Genomic DNA, 27088 nt, shown 5'->3' on the forward strand with positions numbered 1-27088 from the left:
CCCAGTTAAATATGCTGATTTAAACTAGAACATTAATCTTAATTTATGTTTGAAGAATTTTGGTAATGAAGGGATAGAGTAAAACCTATTAGTATCTCTTCCTGATTGAAAAAAATCTGTGACTGAGTTTATGTTGATACTTCCACTAGCCCCTCTCCCCACCAAAAACAACCCTCATTCATATACTGAAGTGAGGTCTGCTCTTGTATCAGGAGATACCAGAAAATTAATGTATGTATTATCCCTAGAAAGATTCACATGGGCCTGTGCTATTTTATGGGTCCCCTATGATAAAAGGAAAACCATTTAAAATACTAAGAATTTCCGATGACAGTGCATATGTGAGAATTTGGTGTCACTATACTGAGAATGTAAATGGTTCAATCATGTACAATCTGCTAGTTACCACTAAAGAATGATTAAGGTCTTTTCCTAACTCAAAATGTCTATCATTTTACGACAGTTCACACAGCAAAGACAAGGGTTTCCCGGATGCACCTTGATATATATGCTACATTGAGAAATAACCTGTTTCTTATGGAGAGATCGGGTTAGGTCAGAGATGTTCAAATCAGACACTTATGAGGACAATCTTAGAAGATAGCTGTGGAGCGATACGGTATTTCTCTCATCGGAGCATATCACTATGAGAGAACTTCCTGACTTTGAACCATGAGTAAATACCATTTCTAAAATATGGCATTGGTTTAACTGAACTTCCTAAGTTAGGGAATCAATCTTTTTATTCTTTTTGATATCAGAGGCTTCAGAAACACTAGTCACTGTCGCTCCTCACTGTCCTCTAACTGCTCTTAATTTTCCAAAAACTTTCTGTCTTCTGGCAGAAGTTTCTTTCATATGAATAAGACTTCTGCCAGGATTAATCATTTCTTAAGAGAATACCGTGAGGTATTGTTGTCAAGAGTCATGTCAGGAAACTGAAGAGTGCATCTCAGAGTGACAGTGGCTGCGTGGCCGGCCCCCAGAGGACTGTCAGCATCTGAGCTGCTTGTTAAACTCAGATGATGAGGCAGAAAGCATGCTCGAAGCAGGGTGAAATTTTGGATAACATTGCAAATGCCTGCATCCTGAAAGCTGTTATGGAAGAACTATCATTTGTAATAAGAGCACAAAAAAGATACATTGCCCATCCATTTTAACTTTGTCATATTTATTATTTTAGTGAGTTGAGTTAGCTTTGAGTTGTGACAATGATTAAAAATCCCATTGCGAGCTGTTATTGGACTCAAGTGTGAGCCAGGACTTTACTGTTATACCTTTTACACTTCTCTCTCTCACACACAGCCACGGAGAGACAAATCATAAAAGTTTCTCCAAGTGTTGAAATGGAGTGAGAGGTAGATTTAAAATACAGGGGACATAGCTTAATCTTTGAGAGATCACGAGTTGGGAAGTCTCCAGCTTTTGGCTTTTATTCTAGCCATAGCAGTGAAGCAACTGTATAGAGTCACGAACATACATACAGCCATCACCCCCAACTGTCCTCTTGTGTTACACTCGCACTGGCCCTTCCGGTCCTTACTAACAGCGCGATGACCTTTCTGACTCTTATTCCATTAGAAGCCTAGAAGTCACTTCAAGGCTGTTAGACTTTCACGATTACTCCTAGAAGAAATGTTCTTGCTTGTTCTACACGTTAAAATGTTGAAGGTCCGAGTAAACCTTTTCCAGTGACCCTTAAGGTCCTTCTGCCATCATTTAGTTGTCATCACACTGACATCTTTCCGCCTGAAATTGTGTTCCATCTGCTCTGGCGTCTCCCAGAATGTGTGCGTTCCTGGAACTTCACCCATCACAGAAACCGCTTGTTTGCAGACTCGCTTTGTTGACCCACAGGACTTGTCTGGCCTCGTGCTGTTTCTCACCCACAGTAACTCCCCAGTTCGGAAGTGTCTGCTGCACTGTCGGGCGCTGTTCTGATCAGGGAACAAGTGAACAGAGACCTGGCCTCACGCTCTGACTGTGGAGCTCGGCCAAGGGCGTGGTGGGCTCAGAGGACGGGCAGTGGCCGTCTGTTCTCCGAGAGCACAGAGTGAAAGGACAGGGCAGGGTGGCGCCGCGTGCTCCAGCGAGGGAGGGGACGGTCCCGCTGACGGCTGCGAAGTCAGGCTGCAGCGCCCTGCGTTTTTCCTCCTGTGCCGCCTCCTTCCTCGTGTCTTTATGCCGCACCTTCATCTTTCAGCTCCAAGCACTGGGGATCTTCAGGCTTCTTTTCCCAGACTCAAGCTCCGCTGCCCCACTCCATCCCTGCCCATGGTCTCTAGCTGGCCATGTACCTGTGATGCCCAAGGACAGAGCGGCCACCGGATCTTTTCTCTTCACTGCAGACTTTTGCGTGTGTGGTCTATTCTGAATTTTTGCCAGAGGTGACGGGGTCCATCACCCTGAACCTCCAAAGCAGAGGATGCAGCGCCCCCTTCTCCCCCACCTCTGCTCCCCCTGGAGCGCCCCCCCACATCACTCACTCCAGCTTCTGGTGACCCCAGGCTCAGTACTTGCTCTCTCAAACAATCGCGTGTCGCTGACCTCTTGCCCTCTCCCTCACCTTCAAGCACTTGGAGTTTCTCCCCCACGAACAGCCTAATCCAAACGTAGCATCACAGATCCTCTTAGTGTGGACTGCTGCGTAGCTTCTTAAGTAACCTCTATTCCTCCAGAGTTCTGCACGCTGTGAGTTAATACTTTTAAAATACAAACCCGATCCCATCCTGTTCAACATCTGCTGCTCTTTTAGAAAAGCCAGGGTGCTGGCTTCATCGCCACCTTGTAGGACGGGCCCCCCACCCCGCGCCTCCTTGCTCCTTCCCGCATCTCTCCCATCGGCCACTCAGTGTCCTTTCCCGGAGCCTGGACGCGCCCTCCTCAGGGCCTTTCCATTCTCCGTCTCCTCCCCGGCCCGGCCCGGCCCTCACAGGTGCGCAAAGCACCTCCCTTCGCCTGGTTCAAGCTCTGTCTCCAGGGCCCCCTCTTGGGGCGGTCTCAAGACACTCTCGCTCCTCAGCGCTTTGTGAAGTCGGACTAATTCTTATTTTTCGTTATGACCTGATGGTGTGTTACATACATTGGTTTGTTTACTAAATGGTTCGTTTTCCATTGAAGAACATTTACCATAGTTCTCTTTTTCTCACGAGTGGAGAGGGAGAGTAGGTGGTGTTTAGCATATGTATTAAGTGACTGAATAATTACATGTGTAGTTCTTCTAGGGGTTATAGTAGTGCCAGGATGCTCGTTGTTAGAGAAGGGCATACGAAATTCTGCTGATTTTGTCTTCATTATTAACAGAAGTCCTGAGGCACGGATGGATACAACATTTTCTTAAATAATTCTGTATCAGCAATGATAGCTTTTCTTTTTCTTTTTTGTACCAAGTCACTAAAGTGACTTGTCCAGCCCTAAGAAAATGATTAATCTCCATGTATTTCATGTTTTTAATTCATTTATTTTAGGATACTTCGTATACAGAATAGAACATACGCAAGTGTTATAAACCCTGTGATAAGTCTTTAATCTCAGCAGACAGGAAATAACACTTCTGTGTTATAAATAGGAAAGCGTAGAACGAGGAAGTGTCAAATTATAGTGTGAGCATTTAAATTACCTTGTTACTTCGAATTTATTATTTATTTGCTGTTGTATGGCTCCTTGTCACAAAGTGAAATCAAAATTAACTGTATACTTTTGTACTTTTTGGCAAAATGTGTCCATCAAAATGAGTGAACTCCATCTTTCAAGGAGAGTTAGCCCCATTTCAAATATCTTGTAAGAGAAACAGTTCTTCAGCCTCTGATGTTTTTTTGACATGTGAGTTTGGTGCTTCTTTTTCACCAAAGATGAACAGCAACTAGGCAAACTAAATACTCTTCTGGCAATTGAGTTAAGGCAAATCAATTCTTCTTGATACGATGGAATACAATAAGAAAACGACACTTGATGTAATTAAAATAGAAATAAATGTATTAGTCTTTTAGCCCACCTCACTTCATAAAGGCTAGGAGCTGACTTAAAAAGTTGAGAAACAAAACCGACGATGTAGTATGGGGAGGGGAAGAGAGTTTAAGAATTCAGTGAGAGCTCTCAGCCGGGAATAGTGCTTTGAATGCTTCTTGAGTATGTCAGCTCTTTGGTGAGAAATGCTTTATTGCTTTTCTACTTACATTCGCATAATCACTTTTAAGCAGAAAACCTGCATGAGTTTAAACTTGATTCTTAAAAATCTTTTTATTGAGTTATTATTTATTTGTGCTGTTGACTAACTTGTGGACTACAAATACTAATCACGAGATCACTGGGACATGCTCAGGGCAATGTACACAGAGCTTTGTTTCTTCTTTAGGAAATGATGCGACATCCATTGTGAACTGTCTCCACATTTTGGGTCAGACCTTGGATGCAAGGTAAGTGGATGTGTTCACTTCTCAGTAAATGCACACGCAGGGAAACAGATTGAAAAGGGCCCCGCACTGGTTTTGTTCTTTATGATTGTAGTGAAGACTTTAGCGTAGGGGGAAAGAAAATCTCTATAAATTTACGAATACAATGCCATCTTAATATGATTTTATACAGGTTGCTATTTAAAATTCAAGGAATTGGTGTAGCAGCTAGTAATGGATCTGAGGCTCGTATTAGAAATCATGTCACTCGTAGCAGGACGATGAGGGGTCAGAAAAAAAGCAAGTATAATAAAGTAAAACCTGAAACCAACAAACGACTATAAAGCAGAGACATTCTACAGGGTGGAGAGGGGACAGGATCAAAACTGGGGCGGAGGAGCGCACGGGGCTGTGGTGAGGGCACAGAGGGTATCTGGTGGCGGGAAGTCGACGGGTTACGGCCAAGACGGGAAAGCACACATTGTGCAAAGATTAAGAATGGTGTAAAAATATATATTAAAGTAAAAAAAACAAATAAAAAAGAAATAATGCCACAGGAGGACACAAGGGTAAGCTGTAACGCCAGAGTCTTACTCACTCCTGGGCAAGATTCTTGTGCTCCACGTTTATAAATTTAACGATAGATGCGGCATGAGTTTTACAGCTGAGGAAAGTGAATCTTAAGTTTGAAAATTAAATATCGATGTTGAGCAATTCAAAGTCTACTAACTTTCTACTGCATCTCTCTCTCGTGGCCAAGCAGCTAACGTAATCAATAGGCACAAAATCAGTTCATTTAGCGGGATCGATTGAGCCTTTAAGCCAGACATTTAATTCGTTTTCCAGGATGAATCTGAATCTAAGCTCCCAAAATGTCTCTCCAAAGAATATTCCATAATATCCCTTGATTATGCATTTTCATGATCAAAACTCTGAGATGTTCTGGAATGTAAGTGAAGAAAGGAAAGTCCACATTACACCTCCAGTTCTTAAAAGAAATAGTAGCGTCACTGCGAAGTTCAACCTTCGCAGGCTTATTTAGAAAAGACTCCCTGTGCGCTTAAAGTAGCTCTGTTACTTAGACACTGGGTTTAGGTGACATTAAATTTTTCGTTCACACTGTAATCCCCAGGAGATAGTCAACTTGTGTTGATTTTGGACTGAACTCACTACTATTAATTATAAAACAACTATTATTAAATTTCAAACCACTTATGAAGGCATAAAGCATGACCAGTGCCCTTCGCTCTGAGGTCCTGCTTGGCAATGACTGTTCAGGAAAGGTTAGGTATGAATAGTGTTACACTGCTGCAGATTCGTCACACTTAAACAGTTGGAGCATGGATTTAAAAAATGAGTTGACGGGCCCTCCCTGGTGGCACAGCGGGTGACAGCACAGCACTGAGAAGCTAAAGACGCTTCAGCACGAGTTCGATCCCCGCCCCAGAGGTGACCCAAAGGGCACAGCAGACCTCTCCTGACCCGCCTGCTGCTTCCCTCAGCAGTGTGCTTCGTCAGTCAGCCTGTTCTGTTCCCCGCTCTGTCTCTGGGGAAATCCTCTCACCCCCTGCACCTCTGGCCTGTACCCCAGCTCTGTGTGCATCAATAAATACATCTTTAAAAAAAAATGAATTGACAGCGTGACCTATGCAATGAACAGAGAGGCACAAAGGAGAAGCTGTCTCTGGTTTGGATTCACTTGCTCCTCTTGCAGGGATAAGGCCCCTTGTTTATTTTGTAGGACTGTAATGAAGACGGGCCTGGAGACCGTTAAAAGCGCACTCAGGACGTTTCTGGACAATGCTGCAGAGGACCTGGAGAAGACGCTGGAGAACCTGAAGCAGGGCCAGTTCACGCACACCCGAAGCCAGCCCAAGGGCGTCACTCAGATCATCAACTACACCACCGTGGCACTGCTGCCGGTGCTGTCGTCCTTGTTCGAGCACATCGGCCAGCATCAGTTCGGAGAAGATCTGATACGTATGTGAATCCAATACTTAGAGCTTCATTGTCTAAACAGTGCAGTTAGAAGTCGTAAAAAAAGAAAAAAAACGCGTCTGGGTGATTCAGGCATTGCGGATTTGTTAAAGTGCTTGTGCTCTTGCACAACATTATGTGTTGATGCTTGAGCCCCAGAAAGAGGGAATTGCATCTCTATTTTGGGGCTCATGGATTCACAGAAGGGACCACGAATATGTGGTGTTAGGGGACCACCCTCATCACTTAAGTGCAAGTTGTAGATTTTGTTTCTGATGTTGTCTCCTTCCATGGGGATTTTTTTCACGTGGTTTTATTATATAACAAGTGGTTTTATTATATAACAAGCAACATTAGATGTTTTCAGATCATTGAGTCAATCCACAGGCTTCACTCCCCAAAAGTAGGATGACTCCTGAGACTGTCTTCCACTAAGTTGGCTGGGGTACTAGATGACTCAAATATCTCCTGTTTATAATTCCATTCTCTTCTTCTTGAGGGATATCATCAGCTGCTTTGGGTTGGAATTCTGTAATTATTAAAAATGTCTCAAGCATTGCAAATTTGTTAAAATGCTTGTGTTTTTGCACAACATTTTGCGTTGACGTTTGATTCACAGAAAGAGGGGGTTGCATCTCTATTTTGGAGCTCATGGATTCACAGAAGGGACCACGAGTATGTGGTGTTAGGGGATCATCCTCGCGAGGATGGCAGTCCTGATTTTCTGATCTCTGGCTGCTTAGAAACATGAGTCCACACCTGAGCTCTTGTCAGTCATCTGCGTCCTGACTGACGCTCACACTCAGACTGTCAACACTGTAGGTCTCCCAGGCGAACTGCAGCCCTTAAGACCCAGCCTGTGTCACTCAGTGAATAACATCATCACTGCTCACCCGGTAGTTGTGTGAACCTGGAGGGGCATGTTTGCAGCGTTGTGCACACAGAACAGCTGGAGGCCAGGACCGTATCTCCGCTCACGTCCTGTGGTTTCCTCCAGAAATCATGGCAGAGTTAGAAATAGAGATTCCAGGTTCTTCGGCTCGTTGCCTTTTGTATATGTCTTGTAGATTTGTTTTATTTGATTATCTACTTCAAAAACTTTTAGCGTGACTAACCTAAGCCAGAGAATTTCAGAAATGATCAACATACTTTGTCCTTCCCCATTCTCATTCTTGTTCATTCAAGAACCACAGCATGATCCTTTAGAAGTCAGTTCCTTTGCATTTTGTTTGAGCAAAAGTATTTACCATTCTTTTTGCCTATTTATTTGTATTTATATTTCTTTTCCAAATGTTAACATATGTTAAAAGTGTTAAAATATGCCTTGACAGTAGCCTAAACTTTCTCACAATGTGTAAATAACAAGTGTATTTTTCAAGTGAAAACTTCTTTTTCCTTAGTGGAAGATGTCCAGGTGTCCTGTTACAGGATTTTGACTAGCTTATATGCTTTGGGAACCAGCAAAAGTATTTATGTGGAAAGGTAAGATTTTAAGAGTTTAGCTTTAATTAATGGCCATGGCAAGAGTTATGGTTATTTATTGCAAAAGCCTTTACTTAGTTGTAAACTGAACTCCAGGGTGACGTATTGACTTCCTTCGGAGTAATTAAACTCTTTATGCAGGTTAAAGTTGTGGGGTGGTAGAGAATGACGTGGGGCGATCAGTAACACGTTAAAATGTGCCATTTTCCCACTCAACAGAAAAGAGGTAGAAGCTAAGTCAGAGATAAATACATTTGTGTCGAACCACTTTCTTTTTTTAAATGAAATATGGCATGAGTCCTCAGCCAAATAAATTATGGTTAAGTAAAGTAATGTGAAAAGTTGAAGGGCATCAGAAATAGCTGAAGCAGTCACTTGCGGTGTACAATGGGAGTTCAGCTAGAATTACATCTGAATTTGGTGTTTCCTTTTGCTGTTAAATAGGAATTCAAATGTCGATTTAAAATTATTTAGCATATGTATGCAAACCAGTAATTTACTAAATATTATTTTTTAAGTGCTAATTTAAAATAAAATCTTCCTCATACATTAAAGAAGTGCCAGATTGTTTCTAGAACTGCTGCACTGTTACAACCTTTAATTTTAAATAATTAGTGGTTAGTGTTTTGCAATATAGTTAAGATCTGGCAGTTCGAGCTCTTGTTTTGGCAGTTACTCTTCTGTTGACACTAGTTTTATCTGTGTCTTTCTTGGCAAAAGTGTGAAATGATTTTGTTAGGTTCTTAAAAAATAAGTACATATATTTCAGTTAACCTTGTTGTTGAGAGAATATAAAAATAAAAGTTTGAAGATTACTGCAATATATTTGAAGAAATAAAATGACACTATACTAATAAAATCTAAATATTTAAATAAAATTCTTCTGAAAGTAAGATGGCTACTCCCATAATATCAAGACAAATTATTAGCGTGCATCTGAGATTTTGTAATGCATTCATAATTTTCAAGCAAATTATTAAAGAATTCACATGAATTATTAGTGATATAAAAGGACAAGACCAATCAGATATAAGGGGATACCTAAACTTCTTTGGAGTCCTCTTGAAACATTTTAATCTGTAACGTTCTTATATAAATTATTTCTCATTGTTTGAAAACACTCATTAAACCCATTCAAGATGCAGAATTTCAGAATTCTGAAGCCCTATCTTTAGGTAAGGAGAGCAAAACTTGAAAAATTGAAATAATGTCTCTCCAGTGACATAAGTTTAGAACGTACGGGTCTGTCTGAATCAAACTAAGTCCTTGGTGCCCTAAGTTAATTTTAACAATGAAATGTTACTGAATGTTTATTTTGTGTTCATTCTATGAAGGGTTATTTTCCCCTAGTTGATTAGACATCCTGTAATTTTTAATTAAGGTATTAGATAACCAAATCTTCATTTCAAATGTTTTATTTTGAGAAATTTAAAGCTACCTAAGAGAGTGCCTCATCTTTTCTTAGTTAGATCCTCTTATTGACATCTTAAATATTTCTATAAATTGCCGAAGGTGTTTATAATATGCTGAAATAGTTCTCCTATCAATCCACATTTGATGAACACTAATTATGCCTGTGAAACATTGAATTAAGTAGCTAACTAAGGAGAAAAAGAATTTCTACCAATGCCAGGGGAGCCTTGGGCCTAACAGTAGTTGAGTTATTCACAGTCTGATTCTTTAGTCACTTCCTTCCCTTGAAATCAATACATTAATTGTGTGTTGTCAATAATGTTTAGTATTTAGTATGCTTTGCATTTCACAGCTATCCTAAAATTGTTTGTATATGGTCAATTTTCAGAAAATTATACTTATGGTTAGTACTTCACTGAAACAATTTTATCAGTCAACTCACATGCCAAGAATTCTTCAGTAGGTCATTATGCTGAAGAAAAATAAAGAACAAAGAAAAACAAAACATTGTACAGACTTGTAGGGGTGTGTTCTTGGCAGTATTCTCTTGTGTCTCAGTTTGTATGATTTTAAATTTCTTTTTGTCTACCGTGAAATTTATCTTTTTTCTCTTTTTTGAAACAAAGGTCGACTTGCCATTCCTTTACAGTATCTTTGCTATTGACAGAGCAGGTAATGATTTGCAATATAGAAATTAGATTTGGAATTTATTTATTTGTGGCATTATTATTATCCTTCTTTCAGGTTAGCTTGCCGATTTTCATGTGATTTCTTTAGTTATTCATTGGAAGAAAAAGCAATATGAGTGTTTTCTACTTTCAGGCAACGGTCTGCATTGGGAGAATGCCTGGCTGCCTTTGCTAGTGCCTTTCCTGTAGCATTTCTGGAAACTCATCTTGACAAACACAACATTTACTCTATCTACAACACTAAATCTTCACGGGAGAGAGCAGGTAATGCAGAAGCTAGTTGAGATACAAGGCTTAATGCTACTTCCATGATATTTTAAAAATCACTCTGAGTTTTTAAAATGGTTCGTTTCATGTCGTTGTCTCTAATGCCATTTTTCTTGTGTTATTTGTTTTTTCCCCCCTCAGTTAACTATTTTATTATAATGCTGAAAATTTATGATCAAAAATATATCATGTCTTGGTCATACAATCAGGCTTTCAGTTTTACAAAGTCATGATGGAATTAGTGGAATTCCACCCCCCCATCTTTATCACTGGTAAAGTATTAAACAAGAAATCTTTGTAGCTTCTTAACTGTTACTTGGAATTTTTTTTTTTTTGGAATGTTGTATAACCCTTTTTTGTTTCTAAAAGAAAAAGTAGTAAATTTAGCCAACGTTAATGAGCCACACACAGATGAACACTTAGGAGTAAGACACAGTAATCGGCAGGTAGTGAACAAGTCACATTAATGACTCACTTGCCCCGTATGGCCTCGGCAGGTGTATGGCATTGATGCTCACTTGTTTCTGGGTTTGTACCTTTGCCTTCCCTTTTCACCAGATGCCTACATTATGGGCCAAGTTATTGTATGTGATTTGAGTAGCTTGGTCCAACTTTTATTATTAAAAAACTTAAAAGCATCAGTATAAGAAACAGTTAATAAGTTTAATTTGTTCTTGCCCTAGTTGGCACATTTCTAAGATTTCCATTGATGTACACACAGGGGTCTTCCTGCATCGTTGTTTTCCATGTGGGAGAATTTGATCATTTTCCAGGTGGATGGTTTTATTAAAAAAAATACATTATTTCCCAAATTTGATAATTTTCTAGGTAGATAGGTGCTTTACTTAATATATATATATATATAATTTATGCATACAAGAATTTGGGTGCAGCCCAGAGTTATAGGGAGCCAGAGGAAGCCCCAGAGACAGAGCGGGGAGCAGAACAGAACAGCTGGATCTACCGAAGCCCCCTGCAGAGGGGAGCAGCGGGGAGCCAGGAGGGCCTGCTGTGCCCTGGGGTCCTTCCCTGGCCGGAACCTAACTGTCGGCCCAGCAGGACAGCACTGAGTCTCAGGATCTCCTCCATCAGAGCGGCTGGATCCTTCTTCCTTTTTTCATTGTCTCCATTAGGAAAACCTTGAAACCCTTTGTTGAAGATTGCAGTGATTGGCCCTTGCAGACCCATCAGAATTATTTACTAGAAGTTAAATTAATCAAGTGAAAACCAGTCATCCCTCTAAACAGCCACTTAACGCAACTAAGAGTTCTCAAAGCCTCACCATTGTACAAGTGCTTTCTCTCAGAATATTTTTCCTGATTGATTTCCTCTAAGGGAAGTATATATATTTTTTCAACAGCTCCAAACTGTTCTAAATGTTTGGGTGAGAACAATTTGCTAGCCACAAATATATGCTGCTCTCTTAATAAAGTTGTAACTTTTTTTTAACGAGAGCGCCTGACTTTATAGTTAATTTTATCAAGTGGAGAATCTTTTAACATCTAAAGTGATGATGTGTGACCTGCTGATTTTATGTAAAAGAGGAGGAAAATATGTTGAGCAGGACTTAGCAATATTTTTCTATCTTTTTCATAATATATCTGTAAATAGTAAAACATGGTTGAGTTTCAGTTACTAATCATCTGGGTAAACATGTCTTCTAACATGTTGCCTTATTAAGCACTTGATTAGTCCTTAGTTTTGCTATGAGTCAAAAGTGAAGCAGGTGTGTATTTCATTAACTCTAATGAAACTGTAGGGAAACAGTAAGGTAATTTACCTGCTTATGTTTGCGGAACTCATCATTTGCATGGCCACGTAAATGAATTAAATTTAATCATCTCCTTCATGATTTTTTTAATCAGGTGCTTAACAAATGATTGTTTGTGATGTCACTGTGGTAGAAGGAAAAGGTATATGACAAAAGGGTGAATGGGGTGTGATTATTTTCCACAGGGTGTTTTTAGTTGCAGTGGAGAGAGGGACTAGACTGATCAATGTATGTGACAGAATTCAGAGTAGGGAACACCGGGGCAAGGAATGGTAGACACAGCTGCTAAAGTGAGGAGCTGGATGTCTACATCCTCTATGGTGTTGCAAAGTGACTTCAATAAAAAATAAAAGAAAAACAACATTGGAAACACAGAGCAATTGTAGCTAAGAACACGTCAGCTGGAAAGACTTCACAGAGTTGTGCCGAGATGTCTCTGGAAATTAGGAACACTGGCATTCTCGAGTATTGGGAGAAATGTCAAGTATGGGTAGTGGCTAGAGATTCCTTCAGGAGAGGAAAGAGCAAAGGATGAGAAAAGAAAGCAGAACACACCGGAGCGGGGTAGGCTTCTGTGTTAGCTGAGAAGTGACGGCAAGGAGATCCTCTTCCTGGCTTCAAAAAAAGAGAATAACATGAGCAGACAGTGCATCTTGGAAACTCTTCATGACAGAAATAGGGAAAACGAAAGGGTTTATCCCACCGATCAGAAGAGGATTATGCAGGTTCAGCAGAGAGGTGGCGGTGAGAGCGCTCTCTGCCGCGCTCGCAGAAGTGGCTAAGGAGACCCTAGAGGTAGAGTCAGCGGGCACGAGGTGAGGGATTCTCAGCACGGAATGTCCCCTGCTGCCCCAGCCTGGGTGACAGGTCACATCATGTCCCCACTAAGATGGCGCCTGCTCAAGAAGCAGGTTGGGGAGAAAGCTCGAGTTTAAACTTAGACCCACTGCCGTTGCTTTGGAGGTATTCAGAACTCTACAAGAGACATTTAGGAAACATGCACTTAGACAGAAGCTCATACGAATGGCCAAAACTGACCGGCAGGGCATGGAAGGCCCTGAACAGCTAGATGAGCCCAGGGGAACAGTCATCTCCATGTTCTGTCTTACTTGGTTCTCTACAAGTCCTCTTATGAGTGAAGCCATTTGATACTTTTCTTTTTCCTTCTGGCTTATTTCACAGAGCATGGCCCCTTCCAGCTCCATCCATGGTGCTGCAGATGGGGAGCAAACATTGTTTTGAAATGAACAATAATGTAAATAGATGCATAGATACAATTTAAAAAATGCTGAAAATGAAAAAATGAAGTCATCTCGGTAACTAGTGGACATAGAAACCTTCATCACTGTGGATAGCGAAGTAGCTGAAGCCTTAACGATGTAGAAGCTAGTTCAGCAAATGGCCAGGTGCTGGGGTGGGGGGAGCAACGCGGGGCAGGGGTGGAACAGAGTCCCCCCCCACCCCCCAAGACACCCTCTGAGGCGTGGGCTCACGCCAGGAGTAGGCGGACCCCGGGGCAGGGATTCCCCAGCCTCCTGCATCTGGAATCGGGAGTAGCTGGGTCCTGAGTAAGAGGCAGCGAGCAGACAGAGGCCATTCCTGGCGCTCCTGCGTGGAAGGGGTGGGCGTTCGCTCACCGCTGCGAGGGGGCGGTGAGCTCGGGACTCGGGTGAAGAGAGAGAGAGTGTTTAAATAGCAGCCAGGACGGGAGCGGAGGGGCTGTGCAGGCTTGCCGGGCTTGCAGAGCCTGGAGCCTCGTGTCGAGTGGTGGCCTGTGTTTCCTGTGGACTCTGGGGATCCAGCTGTCCCTCCGCTTCCTTTCCTCAACATGACTGATACATGTATATATTTAAAAATTTATTTGTGCATACAGAACTGGGTACAGGCCAGAGGCTCAAGGGCCGTGAGAGGCTTCACCAGAGACAGAGTGGGGAGCAGAACAGGCAGATCAACGAAGTACACTGCTGAGGGGAGCAGCGGGGGTCAGGAGAGGTCTGCCGCACCCTGTGGGTCACCTCCGGGGCAGGCGGGAATCTAACTCATGCTGAAGCTGCTTTAGCTTCTCAGTGCTGTGCCCCAGCCTGCTGCGCCCCAGCGAGGGCCCGCGACACGACTGATACCTATGTGCCCTCCCCAGCTCTCAGTCTGCCGGCTAACGTGGAAGATGTGTGTCCAAACATACCATCTTTGGAGAAGCTCATGGAGGAAATCGTCGAGCTGGCCGAGTGTGGGGTCCGCTACACACACATGCCGCACGTGATGGAGGTGGTCCTGCCCTTGCTGTGCAGCTACCTGTCGCGGTGGTGGGAGCATGGGCCCGAGAACAACCCCGAGCGGGCCGACACGTGCTGCACCGCGCTCAACTCAGAGCACATGAACACGCTGCTGGGCAACATACTGAAGATCATATACAATAACCTGGGCATCGACGAGGGAGCCTGGATGAAGAGGCTGGCAGGTAAGATGGCGCGAAACCACCGCTGCCCTCGGCTCCATGTCCAGGAAGTCTGAAACTCAAAAGACGAGGATTTTCTGACGTTACTCTGTGTTACTATTACCTTGTGGGCTGAAGTATTGTGTCTGTCATACTCAGTGTACACAGCCATGCATTTCATGCTTCAGAGTCGCACGTAGTTACTGCGGGAAACAGTGACTTTGCCACGCAGTTAGCGCTGAGCAGTAAGTGCAGTGTCCTGCTGTGACAGACCCGGAGATTCCGCAGTAAACGGCGCCGTCTCCAGTAAAGATGCTATAGATGGGGACCAGTATAAACCTGGGTTTAGAAGAACACGCTTTTGGCAGTATGCCCTAGCAGGAGTTGAGGAGGGGTTAGTCAAAGATTTAGTGAAATACTGCGTTTATGTTTATCACTGCAGAGTTACCAATAATCTGCAGCAGTTTATAGCCAACACTGGAGTATTGTTGTATCCACTCATACTGCAGACTATTCAGCCATCTGTAAACATTAAGGTCTTGACATTGTGTTATGACTTGGAAAATTACTTTTGGAAATTGAGTTGAGAAACAAATTTATTAGTAAATGTGAAAAATTATATAGAGACTATTAGTTATTAATGATGCTCTTTATTGATAAAGGCTCCAAAGAAATACACCAGTATGCTACTAATTTGTGTAGGGTGCTTCATATTTATCTTTTATACAATTCCCCAAATATACACATTACTTTTAGGGGAAAAATACTTTTTTAAAATCAAATGTAGAAGCGTTACTAACAACTCCAACTATTATTAAATAAGAGGACAATATTATATATAATCTGAGTCTCCCAATGGGGCGGTGGGGGGAGGGGGCACAATTCAGGTGAGATACCTGTGCTTAGTCTCACGTAATTTTTTGAGGTGTGATTTTGAGGGGTGAATTTCTTCTAAGTCCCCAGCCAGGGACTTATTCTTTGACTTCCTAAGTGAACGAACATCTTTTTCCAATTCTAAATTAACTTCCAGTCCTGTTTAAAAAACAAGGAAGCCTATCAAATTAATTCTGTATTCATTTTTGGACAGCAACTAGGCAATTAGATTTTGGATTAAAACAGCGACTGAGACAGGACTGAATCCCAAAAGAAGTCATGAGCTGAAGGAGAGGCAGGCTTAAATCAAGCCACAGTTATAATTACTGTCTAGCTTCATTTTAATGAATGTTTTTGCAAAGCAGAATTTTAATGTCTGTCTTCAAACAGTATTTTCCCAGCCTATTATAAATAAAGTAAAACCTCAGCTCTTGAAAACTCATTTCTTGCCATTAATGGAGAAACTCAAGAAAAAGGCAGCGATGGTGGTATCCGAGGAAGACCATCTGAAAGCCGAAGCCAGGGGGGACATGTCCGAGGCTGAGCTTCTCATTCTAGATGAGTTCACCACACTGGCCAGAGATCTCTATGCCTTCTACCCTCTCTTAATTAGATTCGTGGACTACAACAGGTACAGTGGTCAAAAGCTATTCGCAGCTCTCACTCAGTCATAATCTTGCTCGTTTCCGGTATCCGGGTTGACATTTCTTCATTTGCTCCTAACTGCTTAGCAGTGAGCTTGTTCATGGCTCTAACATTACCACATACCCGCATGCATCCTAAATGATAACAGAAAACCACCTTTGGAGCCAACCACCTCGTGCATGTAGAAACGAGCGGTTTGATGGCTCCAGTGCTTCATGCTTCTTACATGTCACAGCTGTGTCCTGAAGCCACAAAAAGTCAGGGCAGTCTGCTCACCCTCAGCTACTTGGTTTCAAGTTCGGCTCCGGGAGGGTGGTTCTGCTTAACTGCCTGGAAGGAGTACCGAGAACCCCTCTCTTATGCTGTGATCCAGGGCAAAGTGGCTGAAGGAGCCCAACCCGGAAGTGGAGGACCTGTTCCGCATGGTGGCGGACGTGTTTATCTACTGGTCCAAATCCCACGTAAGTAGGAGGCGCACACCGAGCTCCCGTTGGCTCATGCTCAGGGCTCACCGGGGGTGGGGGAGCAGTCTCCTGTGTCCTCCCAGGCCGTGGTGATGCTCAGCTGGTCCAGTTACCGCCTCGGAGGCCAGGTCTTCCCTAGAGTTGAGACAGTGATGAACCTTCTTTTGAGTTTTCTATTTTTTTTTTTCTTTTTAAAGATTTATTTACTTATGCACACAGAACTGGGCACGGGCCAGAGGTGCGGGGGTTGAGAAGCTTCACCAGAGACGGAGCGGGGAGCAGAACAGGCCGATGGACTGAAACACATTGCTGGGGGGAGCAGCGGGTGATCAGGAGGGGTCTGCTGAGCCCTGGGGTCACTCCATGGCTGGGGATGGAACTCCTGCTGCAGGAGCTGCGGTCAGCTTCCTAGTGCAGGGCTTTAATCTGTCGCATCATCAGGGAGGGCCCTGAGTTTTCTAATTTAGGATGAAAAAATTGTAGTAGTTCTATACACATCTGTTTAGGTTTGGTGCTAGCTAAAGCTTGGGGTACAGAATGGATACAGAAGGGAGGTACCTTCCCCTCTAGCCTTTCATCTCTCTTGGCATGTTACTCTACGCCTCTGAGAAATGCTGAGATAAATTCGTGTTTTTCAGTCGTAGAACACACTTGTAAAGGTATTCTTTCTCTAAATTTGTTCTATCTTCCACTTTGTTTCTCTGGAGTTTAGTTTTGTTCACATGTTAAAATAGAACTCCTGCTAGAAGCCCTATTAATAGAATGTATAAAATACATTGTTAATGAGTTTCCACTATCATATATGTTAGAAGAATAAATATGTATTTTTAAACTAATTGAAAGGGGTTTCAATCAGAAGAGAAGTTCAGCATATAATTATCTCCAGTAGCTAGCAGATTGAAGGTGAGAGAACATTTATTTTGGCCCCACACGATCTCAAAAGCTTAGAGTTTGTTAATTATAATTCTGTGGTACTTTGTAAATTGGAAACACTGAACTACTAAGAATGAAAACCTGAATCTGACTTTCATTACCTGAGGCACCCTCCCAGTTTTATTCCATCAGATTTTTATGTAAATTAGATTACTTTGAAAATTAAAAAAAAATTAAAGTAACTTAACATTTAAGATATGCTATTTGTTGACTATTTTTGAGGAGTCTGTCAAGCTTAATACCAAAAGGTATATACTAGCATATATTAAACTATACAAAAATATATAATCACACAGAAATGTGTAAAATAATGACATTTTAATGTGTGAATTTGTATCTTCACGTTAACATTCATTTTCTGTAATGTCATAGGAAATTCTTTTAGGGTATTTATATTCCCCCAGCTCAAAGCAGATGACTAGTTATCCTACATAATTCTATTTAGGAGGGTACATTCAGGACATTTCGGAAAGAAATTTTAAAATCCAGAGCCCAGAGGTAAATCATGAAGACTAAAAACAACATATACTGCTTTGAAGAACTGGGAACCTGAACGTCATCAATCACTAAAACACTAAGAAGCATCTTTAAATTTATATCTAAGGCAAACTTTGAGACAAGGTTATCATAACCAGTGGGTTTTTAGATGAATTTCTAATGCTACTTTCAAGAATAAGGGGGAAAAAAAGTAACGTGCGTTTTTGAATTTTACTGGTTTATTTAAAACACAAGTCTGCGTGTCACATATATTGTCCCTCAGATATTAACAGGTAATTGTACATGAGCAGATCATTATTACAAGTAGTAAAATTAATATGAGCTGAATGAAAATTGAGTCTTACTTTGGTTTTTTTTTTTTGCTTGCCTTCACACAAAATGTGTTATTACTCATACAGTACTGGCATCCAGGGAATTTACGATGCAGTTGTTTTATCGGGGTATTGCTCATCAGGAGTAATACGGCACATACATTATTAACATCCTCTTCAACTGGTTATTTCTACTTTCATTCTGGGTTGGCTTTCCTTACTCCCACTGCTCAAATACTTGCCTTTGCCAGTGCTTATCATGCCTAGATTAAAATTTAATAAAGTAATGTTATGGTATTTGAAAAATTAGATGAACCATCAGAATGGGAAGTTACATCATGGGTCCTTATACTCGTGGCAGGCCCTATTTACTCATGATGTAATATGTATACTTTTCCCTTGCTAAATCAGTATTTAAATATCAGTATTTGAATTGTATCCTTTGGCAGATATGTGACTTAATTCACGAAAGTTTGAACCTCAGATTTTCCATTTTTTCCATATCTAGCTCCCAGAATTGCCACCACCACCCCCACCCCAGCCAAGTACCTTCCTTGGTTATTCACCTTATGTTTGTCTGCTTTACCATTAAGTCTTACATATCACTGTAGTACTGTATAGAAACACTTGGGCCCTGTGGCAGCTCTAATTACATGCAGTTTTTGTCTGTGTGGTTTTAATTGAAATTACCTGTGTGACTTCCTAGAATTTCAAGAGAGAAGAGCAGAACTTCGTCGTACAGAATGAAATCAACAACATGTCCTTTCTGATTACCGACACCAAGTCAAAGATGTCCAAGGTATGACTGTAATCTGTCTCCCTGCCCTAAGACAGTGTCTGAATACAAATGTTGCTGATTTCTTTGAAGGTATGTAGATGGACTTTGTAGATATTGGTAATGTTGTTTGTTGACTACACATACAGTTCTAAAGATATCCAGGGTTTGTTGCAATCAAATACGCTAAGAGAGACAGGCACAGAAATGACTGTCATGATAGAAGAAGCTTGGTCACAATCCTCTAGAAACAGAAGACACAGAACACTGAGGAAGCATGCAGGGAAGCCCCAGCACCGAACATGAGAGAGTGGGGGAATGTGGGCAAGAACCTGGCTTGTGGTTTCTGTGTGAAGGAACATGGCAGGCAGGGGAAACAGATTTCTGTGGACTCTGGGGTATGTGTTGTCTTGGGGTGTCTTGTGTTAACCCCGGGGTTATTACATCAGAGGAATAGTGACCAGGATCAAGGAACTGAGTGGGAATACAGAAGCTGGATTAGCATATCTTTTGGGAGAAAGATTAATTCAGTCTAATCAGAGTCAAAGTAATTAAGGCCCTAGAGCAGGGGTCCACACAGCCCTACACAAAGATCTCTTCTCTTTTTCATGGTTTTTGTGCCAATGGTTCTCCAAGCTTATAGTCATAGCATGGCATATTTTTCAGACTAATGGAAGCACCTGTAAACTTTGATCAATAGTAACATTTACTCCCATTTGCAAGAAAAAAAAAAGGATAATAATGGATAGGAGTATCTCAATTTTAATGTTCCCCCAGCCTTGCATTTCTGAAACACATGAGTCTTTTTGCCATGTCACTGCTAACAAAAGATAAGTGACAAATGATAGTAATTTTTATGAAAATTTTAGAAATTATAGATTATTCTTTGCTTTATTGTTTTTTAAGAAGTACTTTATGTATGTGTGTGTTTTGAAATATTATAATAATTTAGTTTTCCTGGAACTAATGTCTCAAATATAAACAATAGAGTTAAGTGTGCTTGTATATTGCTTTACATTAAACAAACACCATAATGTCATTGTAGCTCAGTGTCTAGACAGAAATGAAAGTTAGTTACTGACTCGGGCAGCATTGTAAGCTGCAGTTTCATCAGTGTCATCGAAGTGCTTGCTGACCATGGATGGCATGAAAGCCAAATTAGTATGTTGTGAGTGGATGGGCCACATCGCTACCAAAAACCTGTTGTGTTAAGTCTCATGTCAAGAGTGAGTAACAGGAGGTGGCCATAAGCCTTAGACTTTGAAGCGGAAACAGACAGAGATACTCCTACATCCAGTGCTAGAATCAGAGACATGGAAGGAGCGTCATGGGCCCTGTGGTGAGATCTCACACCATCTACCTGTGACTCCACAGTGCTAAACAATCCACCCCATCACCTGAAGAGTGGCAGAAGGTGGACCGGAATGCAAGAGACATGTCACCTCTCAGCCTTGAGAGATAATTGCTATTTGCACGGAGCAGTGTTTCCATAAGGAGACTATGTAATGCATGATGGAGGCTGGAGGGGAGACCACTTTAGCATATGGTCATCTGGGCTGAGAAATCTCAGTTTGATTTAAAGCAGATGCATGTGGTTCATGAGGAACAGGTTTGACCACTGCCCTAACTGACTTCCTTATTCTGAGGAAGAATCAGGAAATAAACAAAGAAAACAGCCATATGTCTGCACTTCAGAAAATCTGATTGCTTGTAGATAGAATTACTTCATATTTACAGTATACTATATCATCCATAAATGTCAAAGATTTATTGACTTTTCAGTTTATAGATCCTTAAAATATAGAAATTTAGATTACAGTTTGATTAGTAGAAATTCATTTATCTAATGTTTCCCAAAATTGAGCCTGCAATGTTGATTTTTTTTATTATAAGCTCACTTAAACATTTATAAATGTCAGACGAAATGTACCATAAAGTCAAATGAGTTTAGCTGAAGTCAGAGGAAAGGACAACAGATGAAACATAGACTTTAAAGTAATGGTCAATTTTGTTTGCTACAACTAAATTACTGATATTGGGTAGAAATATATTTGTGTACTTTGTACCAATTTGCTTAAATTTGGTTCCACATTTGGATAATGATTTTTGTCAGTGGTTGTTTTCCTTCGAGCAAATAGCTCATTTAAAAACACGGACACACTATTTTTATGGCTAAATCAAGTTAATAGTACAGATAATTAGTCACTGTACTTTACTAAACTTTACATAATCCCTTGCAAATTTGTACACATAAAAATGGGATCCACGCTGTAAGTATGTATCATTGGGAAGTGAATGTGATTCTTACTACTGTGGTCCATATCATATGGGTGTTACATCAGGATATGCTAAATAGAGTGATAAATTTTATATTATAATTTTTATATGTCATTAACATATAAGCTACCATTACTATATGAAGACTCCTTTTACTACCTTTATTACGTGAACATGCCATTTCACGCATATTGTGATACATACTGCCTTTTGGGAGAAGCAAATAATTTATATTTAATATGTCTTATTTTGCAGTAGCTCAAAACTATAACTACATGTCATTACTATGACATTACCTTCAGGCTTTGGTTTATTGCTGTAAAGAAATTTAACACACACAATGATACGGATCGGGGATAATTATTTTAATTGTGTCATTAGAATATGCCTTCTTAATGAAAAGAAGGATGCTCACTCTTCGGTGCAAATTAGTCTGTCATTTGAGGACCTCCTGGCATGAGCATAATTTTCAGTAACCCGGAGATCCCTGCAGGACAGCACTTAGTTTTAAAATGTAAACAGAGACCTCATCCAGAGATAATCTCAAATATTTACCTAATTCTGATGGGATGGTTTGTTCGTTTCTACTACAGAAGGCTTAATACCATGGAGAGACAAGTCTTTGGACTATCTAAAAGAAAATGTAATGTATAATAGTTGCAGATGTATTGTGTGAATGTCTTACAAAATGAACATTTATCAAAACAAAAAATACTCACCCTTCATTGTTACCCTCATAAGATGGAAAACTATAAAACACACAGTATCTGTGTGACTGTGTCACATAATCCATCTATGGGTCTGAAATTGCAGTGTTCACGTTCCTTCTAAAACTACCTAAAAAACACACACCAGTGGATTCTAATGACCTGGGAATGCGAGTAGGACACAGATTAGCAAGAGATGCTAAAATGACAGAGGAAAGATACCGGTAGGATTCGAAACTAGAGGCCTGGCCATGAAGAAGGTGATACTACTCTCGCGGGTGCAAGGCCGCGCAGTGCAGAGCGTGAGCAGAGCTCTCGCAGGCCAACCTGTGTCCCTGGTCCCTAGGCAGCTGTGTCTGACCAGGAAAGGAAGAAAATGAAGCGCAAAGGGGACCGCTACTCCCTGCAGACCTCGCTCATCGTGGCCGCCTTGAAGCGCTTACTGCCCATCGGACTGAACATCTGCGCCCCTGGAGATCAAGAGCTCATTGCTCTGGCCAAAAGTCGGTTTAGCATGGTACGTTCTGTTCCTTACCCGCGGGGATGATCGTTTGATCTCAGACTCTTGAAAATGCAGGTTCTTTCGTCTCACTGCTCGATGTCAACACTTCATTTGCTTTCCATGTTTTATTAAGCAGCTCTGTACAGGCGTTGAGACTCAGACACCAAGGCCGCCTACTTTTTCTGGGGTCTACTTTTTTTATTTTTAGATTTTGTTAATCACTCTTAGGCTATATTCGGGAATGAAATGGAAAAATGCATGCAAACTACAGACAGTGGGGGGGAAGTGCATCTTTATGAACTCACATAAAATAGCAGTGAGAGGTACATTCACAAGCATGACAGGTGATTTTTCAGTCTTGGAGGCATGATGTATTGTGTGGATTGTGGTTAGACAGTTGTGGAATTTGAAATCATCATAGAATTTGCAACTCTATGCAATCTTCAAGAAATGAGTTCTTGAGATTTTTTTATGTCCAGTTTTTTTTTTCTTTTCATGGTCACAAAAATTAGGATGCAAATTTGAGGTTGTTATTTCATATTTATATATGGTGGGGAATATATTTTCCCCTCAGTAAACTGAAGTACCCCTCTGCCTATGCTCAGGATTTGACACCCTACAGTGTGAATGGAGGGAGACTGGAGCAGAGAGATCTGCGTAGATGTAGTCTTGCTGGCTATAGTCTAATGTTTGTGTCAAGGATGTGCTCTTCCTTGTCACTGGATCATGGGGGGGGGGTCACTAGCCCCCAGAATGTATGACACAGAGTTATAAAGGTGTGCTAGGTCCTATAAAGGTGTTTGTTTGAAAAAGGCTATGTCAAAAGAGATTTTAGTTAGTTCTTTGACCTGACAGTTCACGCATCGTAAGACTTCCTTGGGGTATCATTTATTTCTTGACAGAAAGACACAGAGGATGAAGTACGAGATATAATACGCAACAATATTCATTTACAAAGCAAGGTAAGCTAAATTTATTCTACAGCGCATTCAGTATCTATAAAGTAATCTCCTCTTAGAACAGTACTGCACATAATTTATTTACCAGCAAAGTGTGTAGACTTCTTTAAGAATATGGTCTTTTATTCATTGATTTATATTAATCAATACCTCGATTTTAATGGCACATGGCTCTGTTATAGATCCCTGTGTATTTAAAAAATGTGATTATAAACCATTACCTATAAAATCATGTGCAGATTTTGCAGTGTTGAATTGTGAAAGGCAAGAAAGATTACGACTGTTTTGCCTTTTCCTTTTCCTAACCATCTCCAATTGATCTTTCAATCCTATTTGAAACTTGACTTATTTAGGGGTTTTCCCCAACCACTGACGCAGCAGATTAAATTTCATGGTACCTTTTATTTGCTTTAGTTCTCATCATAATGGTGAATACTTGTTTACTGTTAGTCTCCCCAGTAGTTGACACATTATATGAGTACAGGATGCGTCTCAATCTTAATCTCTGTAGTTCTCACCCTGTGCTTTGCTCAATAAATTGTTGCACATGGATTCCACAAGTCAGTCTTCCATGGTTTACGTGACAACGTTGTTTTATCTTTTTTTTTCCCCCTACAGTTGGAAGACCCTGCTATTCGATGGCAAATGGCTCTCTACAAAGACTTACCAAACAGGCCTGAAGATACTGCAGATCCAGAGAAGACAGTAGAGAGAGTATTAGATATAGCAAATGTGCTTTTTCATCTTGAGCAGGTTAGATTTTGTGTTGATTGATTTTATTTGTGTATTTAAAATGTGTGTTAATTTAACTGTGTCCCCCAAAACACATACAAGCATATTCATTTTCAATAATATATAACTTAGGGACCTCCCTGGTGGACCTGGGGTTAAATCTCAACACTATCAAGCTGTTACCAGCTACTGTGGCACGAGTTCAATTCCCAGCCAGGGAGTGACCCACAGGGCACAGAAGACCTCTTGGTCTTGCCCACTCCCCTCAGCAGTGTGTTTCAGTGGATTCACCTGTTCTGCTCCCCACCCTGTCTCTGGTGAATCCTCTCATTCCCTGCACCCAGTTTTTATGCATAAGTGAATAAAATAAATCTTAAAAAAAAGAATATATAACTTAGAAGCACCTAACATTTAAGATTTCCAGGCTTCTAAATGATGTAACAACATATGATAGTGTATCTGGTATGATCGAGTCTTTTTCAAAGAATTTCTAAAATTACACAGGAGTCATGTCAATTTAATAGTCAATGGTTGTGTCAATGTATTATTGTTATATCATATTTATGATAATATCCTTCAATGCATAAATATTTGATTTTTTGTTACTTTCTTAAACTTTATTTTTACTAGAGATATTTTTTAGCTTTTCCCACTATCAGTAATAAATTATAATTAGAGAGCCTTTTCCCTGTTCACTACTGTATTGTTATTGCTTCAGTTCCTAATTTTGTTTGTTGACTCAGCCATACTGACAAGAATGCTGAATTCCCATAAGAACCTGCCATTTTCATTTTTGGATCTCAAAGTGGAACTTTGGTTTATTCTGGGTGATGTCGAACAACACTAACCTTCATTCTGTGTTCACCTACCATGTTAAATCTCACATGTCTTACTTTGCATAACACAATCATCAGGAAGAAAATAGAAATCAATAGTTTGTTGAGTCTCTGAGAAGAGATGACTGAAATAAGAGCTTTCAAATAATTCAAGTTGTTTCATTCAAATATTTAAGCTACCATCATCCATTAATCAATCCTCAGTGTGTTTTTTCGGGCTTTCTTACATTCATGTGTTAGTCCTTTACTGCAAAGAAGAATAAGTTTAGCTTTACTTCATTAGCTAATATAAACATTTTTTTCTTCCAGAAATCTACATATATGTACCGGAGATTTTACGGTCTGGGAAGTACAGCGTTCCATTGCTTAGATTTATTAATCAATTTAGAATTGTATTCTCATTTTTATTTTTCTTTAACACTTTTAATGACCTTTTCCTCTTAGACTTCCAGTATTGGCTAGATAAATAGCTTGCTTGCATCATTTGCTGCAGTGTTTGAGTTCTCTCTATTTAACAAGATACTTATATTTTTTAATATTTTTGCAAGATTAAATCCATTTACTACTACTAGTGATGTGTTCACGAAGTTCTGTCATCTGCTCGCTATCCCATTATATTAAGTAAGAGTAGGATTTTTCCCAAACTGTCTCCTTACTAATGTTATGAACATTTCCTGTGATAAAATTAGTTAGCGACATAAATAAGAATAGGGTGATTTTTGTGTAGGTAGAAGAAAATGTTCAAGAGTCATAAAAATGAAATTCTGAAAGGATACAGAATGATTTGCTATAGGGTGATTTCATGTAATTATTTATTTTAGAGATGACATGGCTTCTAAAGCACTCACTTGAGAAATATATTTCTACTAAAGAAAATACCTAACAATTGGAACTGTTTCGAATTTAGCACGGGGTTAACTTTTAGGAAATGTGCTTTTCCGTAATAACTTGAAAGTGCCTTGAGAATTGTAACTCCAATTGCTTTTATTCAGAAAGGTGCAGCCATTAAATTCTATATTTTGATGGTAGTTGGTAGCTTGGAGCTTAAATGCTTATATCTTTTTGTCTTTCTACCTCAGGTGGAACACCCCCAGAGGTCCAAGAAGGCCGTGTGGCACAAACTGCTTTCTAAGCAGAGGAAAAGGGCCGTGGTGGCCTGCTTCCGAATGGCTCCTTTGTATAATCTGCCAAGGTCAGGACTCTTTCTCTATGTTTATAATAGATTAAAGGGTTTTTCCCCCAGTGAGCAATCTAAGGGATGAGTCTAGCATCTGCATGAACAGGAGAGACACAGTCCAGGAGAAGGGTGAAGAAGAGGTATTGGCTGTCCTGTGTAAACTTGACTCTACTGAGTATGGTCAGAGAACGAGGCCTCCTGTCGATTGTTAAGTGAATTGTAAAGAATGAAAGAGCTGCTCGCGTGTCAGGCAGGGTAGAGCAGTTAGGCGGGAGCTCGTTCTTTGGAGTCAGACTGTCTTAGTTGGAACCCTGGATGTTTGTGACTCCAGGACATTGGTCAAGTTTCTTATCTGACTTTGATACCGGTTTTCTCAGCTCTACCATGATGTGGCCTCAGAGTTTTGTTCAGCTTAGTTAATGTTTAAGGTGGAGTGCTTAGAATTGAACCTGTCACCGTCACTGTTACTTGCTGATCATTATTTTTGGGAAAAAGCACTGCCCATCCAGCTAATTTATGGGAATCATGCAGATGCATTTGACAGACTCAACTTCCCACCTGCAGTGGCACCATGTCGGTGTGACACATGCTGTTCTCTCATATGTCCTTATTGTCCTGATTTTAATTCTTTTTTATACTGGAATCAGCTCCTTCTCTCGTCAACTTTATAGTGAATTCTGATCTTCACTGATTTTCTTTTATTTCATAGGTAACTACTTACCAGTATTCTTGGGTTTGATATTTGGATATATACTTCCGTAAAGTTCATATAATACCTTTATACCTTTAGGGCCTGTACCTAAAGTTAACTCAAACACCAGCATAATTTGGTTATTACCATCTCTCACATTACTAATCCAGGGCAATTCATGTCATAAGATCTAGCATTTAATCAGCATTTACCTACTGTGCTTTATTTAATCTTACCTTTAAAAAGTCTAAAAAACTGAAAGGCCGATGGCGATATTCTGGTTT

At 40.5% G+C, this 27088-nt stretch overlaps 1 protein-coding gene across 1 annotated transcript in view; it reads left to right on the forward strand.

Annotated features, from left to right (window-relative positions):
• RYR2 (ryanodine receptor 2 (cardiac)) overlaps positions 1–27088 on the forward strand; it is a 385785-nt gene that overhangs the window by 282920 nt on the left and 75777 nt on the right. The window contains exons 66-77 of the mRNA XM_012730855.1: positions 4355–4415; positions 6133–6371; positions 7769–7850; positions 10086–10216; positions 14128–14448; positions 15688–15928; positions 16316–16403; positions 18855–18947; positions 22254–22424; positions 23312–23371; positions 23987–24121; positions 26016–26128. Coding sequence (XP_012586309.1) covers positions 4355–4415; positions 6133–6371; positions 7769–7850; positions 10086–10216; positions 14128–14448; positions 15688–15928; positions 16316–16403; positions 18855–18947; positions 22254–22424; positions 23312–23371; positions 23987–24121; positions 26016–26128 — 1735 coding nt within the window. The remainder of the gene's footprint in view (positions 1–4354; positions 4416–6132; positions 6372–7768; positions 7851–10085; positions 10217–14127; positions 14449–15687; positions 15929–16315; positions 16404–18854; positions 18948–22253; positions 22425–23311; positions 23372–23986; positions 24122–26015; positions 26129–27088) is intronic.

Source organism: Condylura cristata, unplaced genomic scaffold, assembly GCF_000260355.1.
Source record: "Condylura cristata isolate star-nosed mole 26May11 unplaced genomic scaffold, ConCri1.0 scaffold00029, whole genome shotgun sequence".
Taxonomy (NCBI): domain Eukaryota; kingdom Metazoa; phylum Chordata; class Mammalia; order Eulipotyphla; family Talpidae; genus Condylura; species Condylura cristata.